Here is a 14596-nt window from a genome sequence, read left to right as displayed (position 1 = left end):
AAAGTAAGTTCCAAAGCAGAGGCCAGTAGTGGCAAAGCTGACGAACAACGCGCCAGACTATCCACTATTCGACTTTAACTTTACCTGGTCTTTAGTCTGAGTGTCATCTTGGCAGAATAACACTTAGGCCCATTAGATAATACATTCATTTACTGCACTTAATAATGAACCAGAAATCAGCCTTGAAAAGTATCTTTGCCAGGTCAATACCATTGCAGCTATGAGCCTCACGTCTGAAACTGGTGTCTATGTGTAGCTATAAGTAACAAGCCTAAAACTTCAGTGGCCCCCAGAAGCTGGAACAATAGATATTACAGTAGATCCAGCTAAGCAAGCCAGATCCAGAGCATTCAGAGGAGCAAGACGAGCCAGACGAGCCAGGGGAGCTATAAGAACTGTAACCCTCGCAGGCCAAAGACGGATCCTTTAGTACACTAAGTTCATCACCGACCAGACCATCCTGGCCTTGGATGAATTGCCAAGAAAGAGTTGTTGCATTGTAGACGGTCAATTTGGAAAAGCCAAAACTGGTCAGATCACGGACAGCGGTTATGCTAGGCACAAGCTGAGACATGTTGGCGGTGGAGTGGCTTTCGATGTTTCCAGCAGCTCCGTTGATAAGATGAACCATTGAATAGCCAGGGTTCACCTCGTATGTATTTGTGTCGATGATCGAGTCACTGTCGACGGCGCAGTTTCTTATAGGTTTGAGGCGCTCATACCAGTGAACATGGCTATGAGCAGTCAGTTTGGCGTGCTTGACAAATTTGAACTAACAACTTACCCAGAAATATAGAGATCAGCCTTGTGCTTTAAGAACAACTTCTCAAAAGCCTCGCGAAGGTGCTCATGATAGTTGCCGCCCTTGGAGCTATACATAGGGCGATGTCCCATGATGATAACCCAGGGTGTTTTACATCGATCAACCCTAGCAAGATCCTTTTTCAACCACTGATATTGCTCATAAGCCTTGTTGTCCTTAATGGAACCGTTGATTGTTCCAAAAGGACCAGCATCTGTGATGTGAGTCTCGTTGGCCAAAGGATGTGTTTTTCCAGACAGAAAGTATATCTCTTCGGCCAAGAGATCTGTCTCATCACCTAGGTTAATCGTCTTACACTCATAGGTATCCGTTTCCTTCTGTTTGGGCTTGCACTTGGGAAAATCCTTGTCCTTGCCATTGCAATCTTCCTCCTCCTTTGCCTTCTCGATATCCTCCAAAAATGTCTTGTCTGGGCTGTGAACATAATCCGTTTCTGTATCAATAGATACGAAATGCACCAAGCCATAATCGAATGAATGCCAGAAATTCCCGATGCCACCAGACTTTTCGCCGGCCATAAAGTAGCGATTCTGGAAAGCTGTGAAATTGCGTTGTGAAGGCGGACATGAATAATATGTCAGGGTGACGTTGGGGTTATTGTCAGACATGGTGGTGTTTGGTTTGTTCTCATTGAGATATGAAGAGAGGACATATGGAGAATTATCATGATCGGCACACGTGGCCTCATGATTGCCGGGAAGAACAATGTAAGGGATTTTCATAGTGATAGTATTCATCCACTGCTGCCAAAGATCCCAATTGGATTCGTAGAGGACACCTACATCGCCGCCACGAGGACTGCCTTGATTTGGAATTTCGTGTGCTGGGAGAGGCGTGTCGAAATAATCGGGATTGGTGTCATTGTTAGGCAGGTGGCTTGAGCTGCCGTTGTAACAGACGGGCCAACTACTTGCGTTACACTGTATGACGCCAGAATACCAGTTATCCGCATAGCTGAGATCCCTACCATGCCAGATAAAAGCCAATCCTTCATCATCATTCATGGCTTAGTTCATGTATTTGTAAGTTCCGCCGGCAATTGATGGCAATACTGAATTGAGATGGGTTGCCTGTAGCTTGGGCAGTTGTAAAGCTCAAAACAGTAGACTGGGTGGTACCATTTGCAGCAGGGATTTGATAAAAATAGGTTGTACCTGGCTGAAGCTGTTCTATCTGAACGTTGTGAAAGAATTAGCTGCATTGGGTAACGACGTTGATGAGTGAACAGGGAGGAGCCCGGTCGTATGTCACGCTCAAGCCGGTAGCCACATTGTTCAAAGCGGAAGGACTGGTTCCCCAGTAAACTGAGGGTGCGACACCTAGACCAAAGGGCGTCTGGTAGTAAATATTGATGCCAACAGTGGCTCCTCCAGTCTTGGCAGGTATATGTCATAGTGAAATGACATTGATGTTGTTGGTAGGATTTGCAGAGGCAGGCTACACAGCTGGGGGTTCAACTAGACGAGGAAATCCTTTACCGTGGCCATTAATCGTGGGGTCGACCCAATCGCCGATCGGGACTTTAGGTCCAAGGTATGGGTATTTCTCGTCGACAGTAGGTGCTGCTTGACTAAGCGCAGCGATTATGACTGCAAAAAGATAGGGCAACTTCATGCTTGGTTGAGCCTTGGGTATAGCCCCTTTCAACAAACCGAGAAAGCAATTGATAAAGGGAGGGTTAGATAAGAGCAGCCAAGACTTACCAGTCATGCTTCAATACTGGCTAAAGCGATATACTTACTATATTAACTTATGAAATTAAGTAGCGACAGTAGATCAAAGCCACTCGGTTCATTTGACCAACTAGAAGATGTTCATTTGCATTTTCATTAACTAGTTGGCTACCCAAGAAAACGCCAAAAGTAGCTATCAGTGCCACTTAATTCTATGATGATCTGCAAGATGGCACGGAACGACGGGCCAACAGCGCCAACCCCGCGCCTTTACCAGTTTAGGTATGGCAATTCGGGAAAGATTCACTTTTATTGCCTATCACAATGGCACCTATTGGAGGGGCTGAGAGCGCAAGCGAATATCTGGCAAGTGAGCCATCTCATCAGCTGGTTTACGCAAGCAAAGCCCTACCCTGCATCCACTAAAGACAACTATCGATATGGTAGTTGGAATGTCAGCCAGCCACAAAAAAGTCTCGACTGCCTCTCTCCAGGCTTCTCTTATCATCAATGAGATGAGGTATCTTATACTTTAGCGAGGTCAAATCTTGAGTTGAGTTTACCCTGCGAAAAAGAAAATCCAAAGATGAAATTGAAAAGCTATAAGAACGCAATATCTGCCTAATATGCACTAGAATTTGTAATAAGTATGTCAGAAGTAATAATATGTATATAATAGAGTTAATAATCAAACAGACGCGGTAGGCTTCTCTTCCGTTGGATTCCATAAACCCCTGCAAATCTCACATTTCCAAATGCCGCAAACAGCAACTACTAGAGCTTACGCATGTGGAAGCATGCTATACAACCACGAACAGTTGTCGGAATGGCACTTGTAGTAAGGCAAACCAGGAAGCGTTACCTTCTGCAAGAGTCTGTCCTCACCTTTGGCGCACAGCCTGCCAAGTTGACCCTGTTCTATTCGTTTCCAAAACCTCATCCTTTGCTGTTATCCATCTGACAGCAATGGTGGTCGCACACTTCTCCTTACTGGCCCTGGCCCTATTTGCGATCTCATGTATCGCCATATCGAAAGACTTCTACCCGTCCTCAAAACGAGGACTCATCTTCATACCAGATTCTGACTTCCCCAGCGATGATAAAGTCTGGGTCAAGAAAGGCTCGGACCTGACGTGGTATTACAACTACAAAATGTATCCAAGCTCTGTCTACGAGAACTATACCTCACTTCAGTTCGTACCCATGCTATGGGGAGCGCCTGATGGTTTCGATGACACAACGTTTCTGGAAAATGTTACGGCGCAGATCATTGGAGGACGAAATGTTACCTACGCCATGGACTTCAATGAGCCTGATAACTCAATGGCCAACGGAGGCAGCGACATCAAGCCTGTAGATGCAGCCAAGTATTGGATCAAGCAGCTAGAGCCCCTGAGAAACTTGGGCGTCTCCCTTGGTGCACCAGCGGTGACTGGCGCTCCGTCTGGCTTCAGTTGGCTTACCAACTTTACAGAAGCTTGCAACGGCAGCTGTACGTTTGATTTCATTCCTATTCACTCGTACAGAAGCTTTGACGGCATGGCAAGTCATATTGCTGGTGTATTGGACGTTTATCCAAACAAGAAGATCTAGGTGTCAGAGTTTGCTCTGGATTTCTCGTCTTTGCCAGCGACGCAGGACTACTTCCAAACGTCAGTTAAATATCTTGATGAGAATGAGTGAGTTATATTTACCCCGCTATTAGGTTGGTTACAGTGACTAACGCAGTGGTTCATCTAGAAACATCACTCACTATTCTTCGGTTCATTCCGCTCATTCACATCAAATGTTGGGTATAATGTTTCAATGCTCAATTCATATGGGCAGTTGAAGAAGGCGACCCACGTGGATTTGGATTGCATAGGAATAAGTGGTATGCTTGGTCTGCTGGAGAATCCCTACATCTACCACCCAGGACTGTGCCCAGCGACCTCCCCTTGCCGCTACTACATAACAAGGGCTGATGCACCCTTGGAATGATAGCTTCTGGAACAGGCGACTGGCCAACTTGAAAACAACATACAGGGCCACTCGCACGGGCCTGAAGAACACTGGTACGTATCTTCCTCAGCGACTGCCATGGCCAAGACCTTTTATCCTGATGTTCATGAGAACAAGAGATAGCTATGACGCTTGCATCAAGATCAAGTACAACATCAGTCAGTATGTCAGGGAATGTAGTTGATCCCCAATGATGGTTTACCTGGCCATGTCACTGGCTTATCACTGGGCACGTCAACGCCCGTCCCTATGGTAAGCAGTCAAACGTCTAGTGCTCTAAATAAGAAGACTAACAGCAAGATGCTCAGGTAGCTATCATTGGAGACAAGTGCTCTGGGAAGACAGCTTTGTTCGAGGCTCTTTCTGGTATATATTTGCATGGCTCTAGGCTCTCGGCCACGAGATTCCCCATCCATACCTACTTTATATACACAAGCCGGACAGGGACAGCGTTAAAAGCAGGAATCAAACCGGGGAAATTTGATGGACAGAACAAGGACCTTTCAAACCACCTACAGAGTTTTGAGGTGAAATATCAGGGAGACTTCACAGCCATCAATCTCTCTGAAATTGTCCGCCAGGTTCGTATGGCCCTTCACATCCTTATCCTGACACGTTCCTCTGATCACAACGGACAACAATACAGGCAACAGATCACATGCAGATCGCGACGGCATTCTCAGACGACAAGGAAGAAGAAGAGCAACAAGTATCCGACAATGTTCTTGTCATTGAAATTTTAGGCCCGGACTTTTTCAGCATGGAAATCGTCGATACCCCTGGGCTCTCATCAAGTGAGCAATATCGTTGTGCTTTTTGCCTAGTATTAAGTCTTACATCTCGCAGGCGCGACGATTGGTGAGGCACAAGAACTAACCAGAGCTCTTATCATGGATCTTCTCAGGCAACCTAACGCCATCATTCTGTCAGTTTTACCCCTGACTGTCTCGAATATAATACTCATGGATCCCAGAGCTGTGGTTGATGCCACGAACGATATGAGCAACCAAGAGGGGCCGAAGCTTGCGCAAGCGGCTGATGTGACAGGTAATCGTACCGTCGCAGTCGTAACCAAGTGCGACCTTGTTCCCATGGAGGCCAGAAGACATGTAAGGCTGCGTCCCTCGAAAACACGGGTATTTTGGAGACTGATTAATCCAGGTGTTGAGGGCTATGCGTAACAAGGAACGTTATCTTGGTCATCCTTGGTTCGCTGCTAGAAGTCTCTCAGACGAGGAACGTGATCAAGACTGTACTCTCGATAAGCGGAATTCCATTGAGAACTCGTTCTTTTCACAGGAACAATGGGCGACTGTGAAGCGCCGGCGCGTGGGAGCTTTAGCTCTCAAGCACCACCTTGAGGCCAGGGTGAACGCCATGCTTCAGGACAATGTCGAGCTGCTGATGACGAGGCTCAACACTTCATCACATTCAGTTGCGCCGGTGTATCCCATCAACAGCTTTGCCACTAGAGAAACCACAGACGGAGTACAGTCAGTCAATATCTATGCAACGTCGGAAGGCACTGTAGTGACAGATACCGATCTGGAATTCGCTTCTGATGCGCCGAGGCCAACACAGCTGCTCAACGCCATCACCGTTGCCTTGACTGTAGCCGTATGTCTCTCGCTTATAGGGCTTGGTTGTCGCACAATGGCACTCGAGATTGCGAGCGAGGGAGGTTGGACTCGCTTGCTGCTTCTGCTGACTCCTGTTCCACAAATTGTCTTGAGCTTGGTAAGGATAACATACGAGCAGCGTGCCAGGAGTCCATGCTGACTAGATCTTCACTTCCTAGTTCTTCTGCCAGGCTATCAAAGTTACCATCTTCCAGATGGTTGGACCAGTCACCCAACTGAAAGTCAACTCCAAGTATTATTCAGCAAAGCGAACAAGGCGCCTCGACGACACAAAAATACCATTGCCTCACGTCACCATCCAATGTCCGGTATATAAAGAAGGCTTGGAGGGAGTAATCAGGCCAACGGTACGGTCCCTATCTACTGACATCCGAAATTATGAATATTTCAGCGGCACCGCCAGTATATTCGTCAACGGCGACGGGATGCAATTGGTCACCCACAAGAGGCTGATGAACGACGCATGTTCCATAAGGAGAACAATATCAACTGGGTTGCCCGGCCACCGCATAATCCTGATGACAAAGGCATAAGCAGATTCATACGCCGTGGCAAGTTCAAGAAAACATCGAATATGAATTATGCACTGGGTATCAGTCTCAAGGTAGAAGACAAGCTGGTACAAATCGATCGCGATGAGCATTGATTGGGCACATGCCGACGAGGGCACAGCTTATCAAAGACGCTTGGATGAAGTCCTTTCTGAAGAACTAGGCCGGGCTTGTGTCGGAGGTGACATCAGAGTTGGCGACTACATACTTCTCGTGGACTCTGACACCCGCGTTTCAACGGACTGCCTGATTGACGCCGTCAGTGAGCTTGGGGCTTCTCCCAAAGTAGCCATACTGCAGTTCACCTCTGGTGTCATGAATGTCACTACAAGCCACTTCGAAAGTGGCATCACCTTATTCACCAATCTCATTTATACAGCTATTACCTACGCAGTTGCCAACGGCGATGTCTCCCCGTTCGTTGGACATAACGCCTTTATTCGGTGGGTCTGCACTGCAAGAGGTCAGCTTCAAAGGTCACGACAACCTTGTCAACAACGGGAAGGATCCAAACTCAACAACCCCGCACGAGAAGTTATGGTCCGAGTCCCACGTTTCGGAAGACTTTGATGTTTCTATCCGGCTACAAACTTTAGGGTGTCAGATTCGCTTGGCGACTTACTGTGGCGACGGCTTCAAAGAGGGCGTCTCACTCACTGTTAACGACGAGCTTTCCCGCTGGCAAAAGTATGCATATGGCTGCAGCGAGCTTCTTTTCTATCCTGTGAGAGACTGGTGGAAACTTGGCATCTTCACACCCCTTTTCAAACGCTTCATTATGTCGAATATGCCACTGGGGTCTAAAATCACAATCATGTCTTACATTGGCACATATTACCCCATCGGCTATTCATGGATTGGTTCGCTATTGAACTACTCCCTCATTGGGTGGCTCAACGGAGAGCTCGACCACTACTACATGAGCAGCTGGCGTGTCTGGGTGGCCCTTGTTGTTGTTTTCTCTATAGCTGGTAACATCACACTCGCTTTGATCCGATACCGCTCTCAGCAGGTCAGCGTACTGAAACAGCTCTGGACCTGCTTCAAATGGGTCCTTCTTATGTTTGTTTTCCTGGGCGGCATATCGATGCATGTCTGAAAAGCCGTCCTCTGCCACATGCTGTCTATTGACATCAACTGGGGCGCTACAGCGAAAGAGGTAGAAGACACGAATTTCTTTCAAGAGATAAGTATTATTATTAGGGGTTTCAAGTATGTATTCGCCTTTTGTCTTGCGGTAATTGCGTTGATGATCTGCGGAGTCTATGCCTTCCCCTACTTATGGAGGATTAATGAGCGAGCTTGTTGCTATCTTTCCTCTTGCAACTGTTATCTTCTGTCATTTTTTCCTTCCTATTGTTCTAAATCCAAACTTAATGAAGTTCACTTGGTAGATAGTATAGAGAATTAAGCTATATAATTAAGGTTGTTTATTATTCGCCCGCAGTGCATCCCTTAACCGTTCTCATAGAAGTAACTGGATTCTATTTACTCTACATTACTTGTCAGTCAATCAGTCCTCCGTTTCAACAATGTCCTTGTGATACCCAGAATCACAGTAGATTGCCGCATACGCAAGGCCTAAGACATATGTACTATGGTACTGCTTTATCTTGCTCTTTGCCAGACAAACAAACTTCCTCAGGCTGGACTATCCTTAGGTGATGTTCCTTCTGCGCTGTACCCCCTTTGAGTTGATTCCTCAGCTTGACGCTCGGTTCCCATACTCTATCTCTTTCTCTTCCCTTCATTGATTCTTTCTCGTCAAACTATTATTTGAAGGTTTATCAAGCCATGATGTAAGACAAGACTGCTTTCTACTTACATACATAATGCCACCTTGAACACGAAACTTTGCAAGTCTTGCATTTAGAGAAGACCAACCCTACACATGATGGACGAGCCATCTGAGAGATCGAGGTCCCAGAGATCGCAGAGATCGCTGTTCGTAGCGTTCGCCGTACTCGCAGTGATCGCTGTAATCACTGTAATCACAGAGATCGCTGTCATCACGGTGATTGCAGTTATCATAGTACTAAATTGATAATGTACTATTCTGTCTTGGCCGAAATGACCTGTAATAGTAAGCCGCCTGAAGTTTATGGTATGGCCCTTATTGGCTTGTGTAGAACTTGCTTCCCCACAACAGACGCAATTTGCAACACCATTCCGCGATCTTTTCCACGCCGGTCTCGAGTAGGCTGATGATTGACTTGCACGCTTCTAATACCGAATCCTGTCGACATTTTTCCTTTTTGCATTCTGCCAACTTGTGATGTAGGATATCTTGTTGCTTGTGCAGAGCAGAATAGTCTTCTTTGATGTTCTCCACAGCTTGGTTTGCCTCTTGGAGAGCGAATTGCGCAACAGTCTTCATATCTTGCAGCCCAGAAAGGCCAGTTATCTCCTCTTCATAAAGAAAATCCGGCCTTCGATCATCGCCAAAGAGGTCTTTCATTTCACGAAATGACCTTTTTAAACCCTCTTCATTGTCTTCAAGGTTGCAGAGGGTTTCCCGCCTTTTCGTTCGAGCCTTTTTAGCTTGGCGGTATTTTTTCAGTGTCGCTTTTCGCTTTGCTTCAGCTGAAACGTGCAGCTGGTTGTAGTGCGCAAGGTTCCTTTCCGCCTCCGCAAGGTCCTTGTTGCACATTTCAGTCAGTACCTTGATCAAGTTCTCGCTCGCTCTTGCATAACGCTTATTGATTGGAGGAGGAGGAACAGCGTTGTTGTCAGGGTGAGACTCAGTGGCATGGCCGTTGTGATTGTCGACCAAAGGAACAGAATTGACGTGGATTGTGCGTCTGAACCCAATGTTACTCCAAATCTTCTTGATTGTAATTTATGCAGCCGTCTAACTTGCCTGTCGTCTCGACTCGGGTTCAGTTGAGGATCAGAGGCTTCACCTTCTTCAACTGATACATTCTCTTTCCTGGCTCTGGCTTTGGAATTGCCGCGTCTAGGTCTTTTCCACGGCTCTTCAGATGGATAAAAGGGCCATGTAGGCTTTCGGATACGCCCAGAGGTACGAACCCCAGCGTTTGCACCCTCTGGCCCTCGCTCCATATTCGGCCAAGGGTTGTGGAATGTGGATAGCCGATCTTACTACTGTAAGGGGGAGAATGATGAAGAAGGATCCAAGATTGAAGAGGTGTTTGGTCTGAAGAGGCTTAAGTTGTGTTTCTGTCCATCAGACGCGTCATGATTGAAAAAGCAATTATCCCTTCCCCTCTTTCAAACCCTGCACACCGTCAGCATTCGCGCCAAGCATCCCGGGCTCAGTGAGACAGACAACGTCATATTATTGGTAGACGCGACACGATTTGGATACGATAATAAGTGTTCGCGTAAAGATGAGTGCTTCAATTTTGTTGAGACAGAAAGAACCTATCTGCTACAACCAGTTGGCATTTGAACAGCCGATGCAGACATACTGAATATGCTGGGGACTGAGTGTCGCGTGGTACCAAAGGTTAGGCTCACAGAATGAGTACCTACAGAATTGCTTATCGCAGTGAATAACCGCCCCGGCGGCTGAATCTGCGCTTGACGCCAGAGGCCGTGGCGCTGACTTGAGGTCCTTTGTGTTGTCGGAAAAAACGAGTACTTTAGAACCGGTAAAGAAAAAAGAACTTGTCCCAAATCCGACATATGTGCTTATTGGTAAATGGCCTGTGTTGTGACCCTAGGGTAGGGAGCAACAGAGAATTGAAAGTTGAATTCTTACTCATAGAGCCGTCTAGGGATAGGTTTTCAGTAGAAATAGCAATAGTAATACTTTTCATGCTTTCCTCATAAGTAGTCTTTCTGTCCACTGTAGATCCAGTGCTCTGAATCCAGTTTGTACACTTAGTAATAAGTATGATTTCGGAACTGTCCCTAGTTATGGCAATATGGCCGACGGTGAGATTGCCGGCCTGCACGCTGGAGGATGAAGTTACTGACAAGGCGTTATAAAGATACCTCTTTTATCTTTGCTTTGCTCTGCTGTGAGAGGTATCTGAATATAGAGAACGTTATTTGGCATGTGCAGGGAATGTGAAAGAATGAGGTACTTTTCGCCGCACGTAAAAATGTATGAAAACTCAGGTATTTCATTCGTCAGCTGATGTGCTCTTTTCCAGTGGCTGTAAGTGACCTGATCAAAAGATCCAAGTGATGCCATGACCATTATACTCAGCCAAGATTGCGACGCAATTTGAGAGACAATAAGGACTCAAAATGGCCTTTTCTGACCGCTTGGTTATATCTAAGTCACCATTTGTTATGCTGACCCACTGATTGCTGAGTTCGCAGGGATCGCAGAGATCGCTGCGTGGGAGTACCAAATGAGGAAATGTCGTGAGATCGCGCTAGCAAAATCCGGGGTGGTAGTCAGGTACACACGATAAGCGATATCTTGTAACCAATGCCGTGACTTCATCTTGTGGTATTGGGCAATGCAGATTGACTCGTTCCAGAGACTAGCTATCAGTATGTGCAACCGCCCCTCATAAAAAACAAGACACAAAGAAAGTCCTAAATGTGCAATGAATGAATACACGGCACAATTTGTCTCAAACCAAGTTCTAAAAACCCAGCAATCCAATAACATCAAATCAATTTGTCAACAGTGAGAGTGCATCGTGGAATTAAATGCTGCCTTGAGATTCTAGTAATAAGAGATATGGCCTAATAAGCCGATAATCCCAGGCATTAATATCTAAGATTATTAAAATAAGGCTATTAGCCAACCTAGTATTTACTGCATATTTACTTAATTTATTATATAATAGTAAGGCATAAAATCCTTTTTCCCTATAAATATTCTTTAATTTTAATCTTTTCTATTTTAAAGTCTTACCAATAGCCATCTTAATAACTTAAATATTATAGCTATCTATCCTAATATCCTTGGCTTATCTATAACTGTTAAAGTTAACAGCAAGCCTCTTTGCAAAAGAGAATGCCCTGCTTCAAATAAAGACACAGTTGACGTTGAACGCACTATCGAGTGCACTACTGGGGCAGGATATACTGTCGTAATGGGGTGGATTGGTCATTTGTCTTTCCCGGTGATCACGACCTGCTGATACTCGCACTCTATCTCGATAAATCCCCTGACAACTTCGCTGCCCTTTTTGTAGACGAGGCCGACCTCTCTGCCGTTGGGAGCAATGTCGTCGGATGCTTGCGCTCCGCATCTCACCAGTGAACAGATGGACAAGTTTATCGGATATACCTCACCTTTTCCAAGGTTTCTTCAAGTTAGTATATCCAGTAACCCAAAGCAAGATAGAGCTGATAGACGTTGGATAGCTGAGGGCGGGGACAAAGATGAGATTGCAGCTGACTGTGACTGTCTGAAAACTATTGGTTCCATTAGAGCCCAAGTCACAACAGCCAAGTCGGCAGGAGAAGAAGTGATCAAAGAACTTGATCCGGTAGATTTTGTATCACCTGCGGTACCCGGAAAAGCATTCATTCAGTCTGCCATCGATGTTGCTGTCGGAACTGGGCATGATTATGAATTTCACACCGTCATGGCAAAACACTGACAGGACTAGGTTTGACACTGTCAAGACAGACAAACCTTTGAAGCCCAAAATACAGCCTTTACTCTCAGAAGAACTTGACGTGGTGGACTTCAAGTTCTTAAATTCTACTATGGGCAGGTAGGCAAGTCACCCGGTTTTGTATAATGATTCATAATACTGATTCGCTTTGTAGGGAATCTCGAGAAGAAGGGACCGAAGGAAGAGGTCGATGGAGAGACTAAGCGTGCAGAGATTGAGGTCATTGATTTGACTGGAGAATAGCCGTTGGCCATTGCAAATGAGGAGCAATTCTAGTCATCAATTGTTGAGGTCGAGGTCGATGGAGGCTACTGACAAAAATGGATATAAACGGTTGTGTCCGGACTTAGCTTACACCAATCTACTTTGAACTCGCCATGAGCTCGATGTATTTCCAAGCTGTGATGATACACTTATTTCTCAACCTTCTTAAGTAACTGAGTCATAAATAATGCTTCTGCACCTTGTCACTGAGATCTAATGCTTTCTTTGACGATATACCGTAACATGCACCCGAGAGCTCGGCGCGCTCCATGACAGCTTGTCGACCACCGTTGACATTCTGCTCTACCACCACTCATATGTTCTCTAACTCTGTGTTGCGACTTAAGACTTCTTCCGAGCTTTCATCCTCACAGATCTTTGTCAGTCCCAAACCTGCAATGAAGCCCAGGAACATGGCTATCTCGACTCGCAGAGCCAGACGGATTAACAGGTCGAGTTATGCCCTAACTCCAGAGACATAGACGTTCTATCAGAGCGCAATAAGCCCGCAGTCGTTATTGAAGGATACTACAGCATGTATGGCGCGAAAGATTTAATACATACATTCAAAATACACCGCAAGGGCCTATGTAATATAGTATATGGCTGGACGAACCTGGAAAATATATAGTCGGACTGCAAGTTAAGTAAACAATTTATGATTGTCATTGTCTATCAGGATAGCTGTATGCCAGCATCATCCGAGTTAGGGAATAGTTTCTCGTTTTCGCACAAAGAGTCACTAATCAGAACCGCGTGACCGGATAGTGCAACTCCGGCCATATCCATACTCGTCATGCAATACATGACTATCACATTTGAACGCTGCCACTGTGATGAGTGATAACTTAAAAAATGCGACTAAGTACTAGATACCGGAACGATAAACTAACAGAACTTGTTAGAGGTATGGCGAAAACGGTTCGTCCCATAGTGGAAGCGGTGCCCAACTACCCCGTGTGACGTGGTGAGATCCAGCGTCAATTAGTTCAAACTACAATTCATGGTCAAAACCACTTTCGCGGCAGCCCATACCCTCATTCCTAAGATTGGATACGCCACGACCCAACGGTATCACGTATTCGACGTTGTGTAGTTCAGCGCCACGTGGCGACCTAGTTACAGCACCTGAGCACAAAGACTAAGAATACGGTAGATAAACATACAGCACTTCGATGAGCTTTCATGTCTAATCTCGTCGAGGGTCCCAAGAGGCCCTGAGTCAGGACGTGAATAACGGTGTGTCATCTGAAACACTGTCACATGTGAAGATTCCTGACAAGCGACGCATATGCTCTCACAGATGAATTCAAGGAATTCAGAGCGCTCAGCACTAGCACGATGAAAAGATTTACAAATGCCATCAAAGGATTGTGCGATCACACTGACTGGGTGCAACCATGAGTGTCTAAAGGAGGATCTTCCGGCTACTAGTACCAAACTTTGTGTTCTAATACAAGTGTATAGTAGTACTGGTTTAGCTATCGGGAAGCAGACTTTAAGTCGAGCTTAACATACTGTCCTCCAGGCGACTGGGGTTGTTAATGGGTTAAGCTCGTAAGGGACCATTGTAATCACGGACGCAAGTCATCAGGGCCAAGTGCCCATCTCGGAGACAATTATGGTGGCGCCATATGCAAACAAATAGTGCACAGAAACACGGTCAGGCTCATCAAGGCATCTCCACTCAAAAGGATTGTATTTGTAATCACTTACTATATTAACTTTATAGTGTTTAACTGGCTATAGGAGTTATAGTAATATAAACCTTAGATATCATAACCCTTGTTAAAACAACCTTTTAATTAACTATCTTTGTAGGTTGTTTAAGGGTTAATCTCTAGCCCTTTATCTGAAAACGGCGGATCACACAATAGTGCTATAAGTTTAGTACTTTACTTTTATATTCTACTGCAATATATAGCCATTAAAACTTATAACATTTTAAAGCCATTACAGTCTTAGAACAAGTATATAAGATAGAGAATAAAGTTAATACTAAATATAATCTTTATAAAGCTATTACTTAAAATATATTAGCTGCTTTAAAGTAATAATAATATTATTAAAGATTATATTTAGAATAGAATTA

At 45.3% G+C, this 14596-nt stretch overlaps 4 protein-coding genes across 4 annotated transcripts; 2 read left to right on the top strand and 2 right to left on the bottom strand.

The window, feature by feature from the left end:
* Positions 1-271: 271 nt before the first annotated feature.
* Positions 272-2437, bottom strand: BKA55DRAFT_599548 (Metallo-dependent phosphatase-like protein; the record flags this gene model as incomplete). The annotated part of the gene is made up of 6 exons (XM_046196407.1): positions 272-734; positions 785-1353; positions 1411-1829; positions 1876-1996; positions 2033-2197; positions 2267-2437. 6 exons carry the CDS (start codon positions 2435-2437, stop codon positions 272-274), a joined length of 1908 nt encoding a protein of 635 aa, XP_046042050.1.
* A 1025-nt stretch (positions 2438-3462) lies between these two features.
* On the top strand, positions 3463-7981 carry BKA55DRAFT_717642 (glycosyl hydrolase catalytic core-domain-containing protein; the record flags this gene model as incomplete). Its single annotated transcript, XM_046200932.1, has 12 exons — positions 3463-3988; positions 4640-4644; positions 4678-4749; positions 4806-5078; positions 5144-5291; positions 5329-5606; positions 5659-6234; positions 6296-6547; positions 6586-6756; positions 6803-7108; positions 7152-7781; positions 7892-7981. The coding sequence occupies 12 exons, from the start codon at positions 3463-3465 to the stop codon at positions 7979-7981; spliced, it is 3327 nt and encodes a 1108-aa protein (XP_046042049.1).
* Positions 7982-8771: 790 nt separating this feature from the next.
* Positions 8772-9751, bottom strand: BKA55DRAFT_743935 (uncharacterized protein; the record flags this gene model as incomplete). The annotated part of the gene is made up of 2 exons (XM_046201573.1): positions 8772-9515; positions 9719-9751. The coding sequence occupies 2 exons, from the start codon at positions 9749-9751 to the stop codon at positions 8802-8804; spliced, it is 747 nt and encodes a 248-aa protein (XP_046042048.1). The 3' UTR covers positions 8772-8801.
* A 2090-nt stretch (positions 9752-11841) lies between these two features.
* On the top strand, positions 11842-12443 carry BKA55DRAFT_546225 (uncharacterized protein; the record flags this gene model as incomplete). The annotated part of the gene is made up of 3 exons (XM_046190893.1): positions 11842-12152; positions 12232-12339; positions 12395-12443. 3 exons carry the CDS (start codon positions 11842-11844, stop codon positions 12441-12443), a joined length of 468 nt encoding a protein of 155 aa, XP_046042047.1.
* Positions 12444-14596: the final 2153 nt, after the last annotated feature.

The sequence above is a fragment of the Fusarium redolens genome (genome assembly GCF_020744475.1).
Source record: "Fusarium redolens strain MPI-CAGE-AT-0023 chromosome Unknown BKA55scaffold_28, whole genome shotgun sequence".
NCBI lineage: Eukaryota > Fungi > Ascomycota > Sordariomycetes > Hypocreales > Nectriaceae > Fusarium > Fusarium redolens.
Note: the sequence above shows the minus strand (reverse complement) of the source record. Positions and strands in the feature narration are given on the sequence as shown.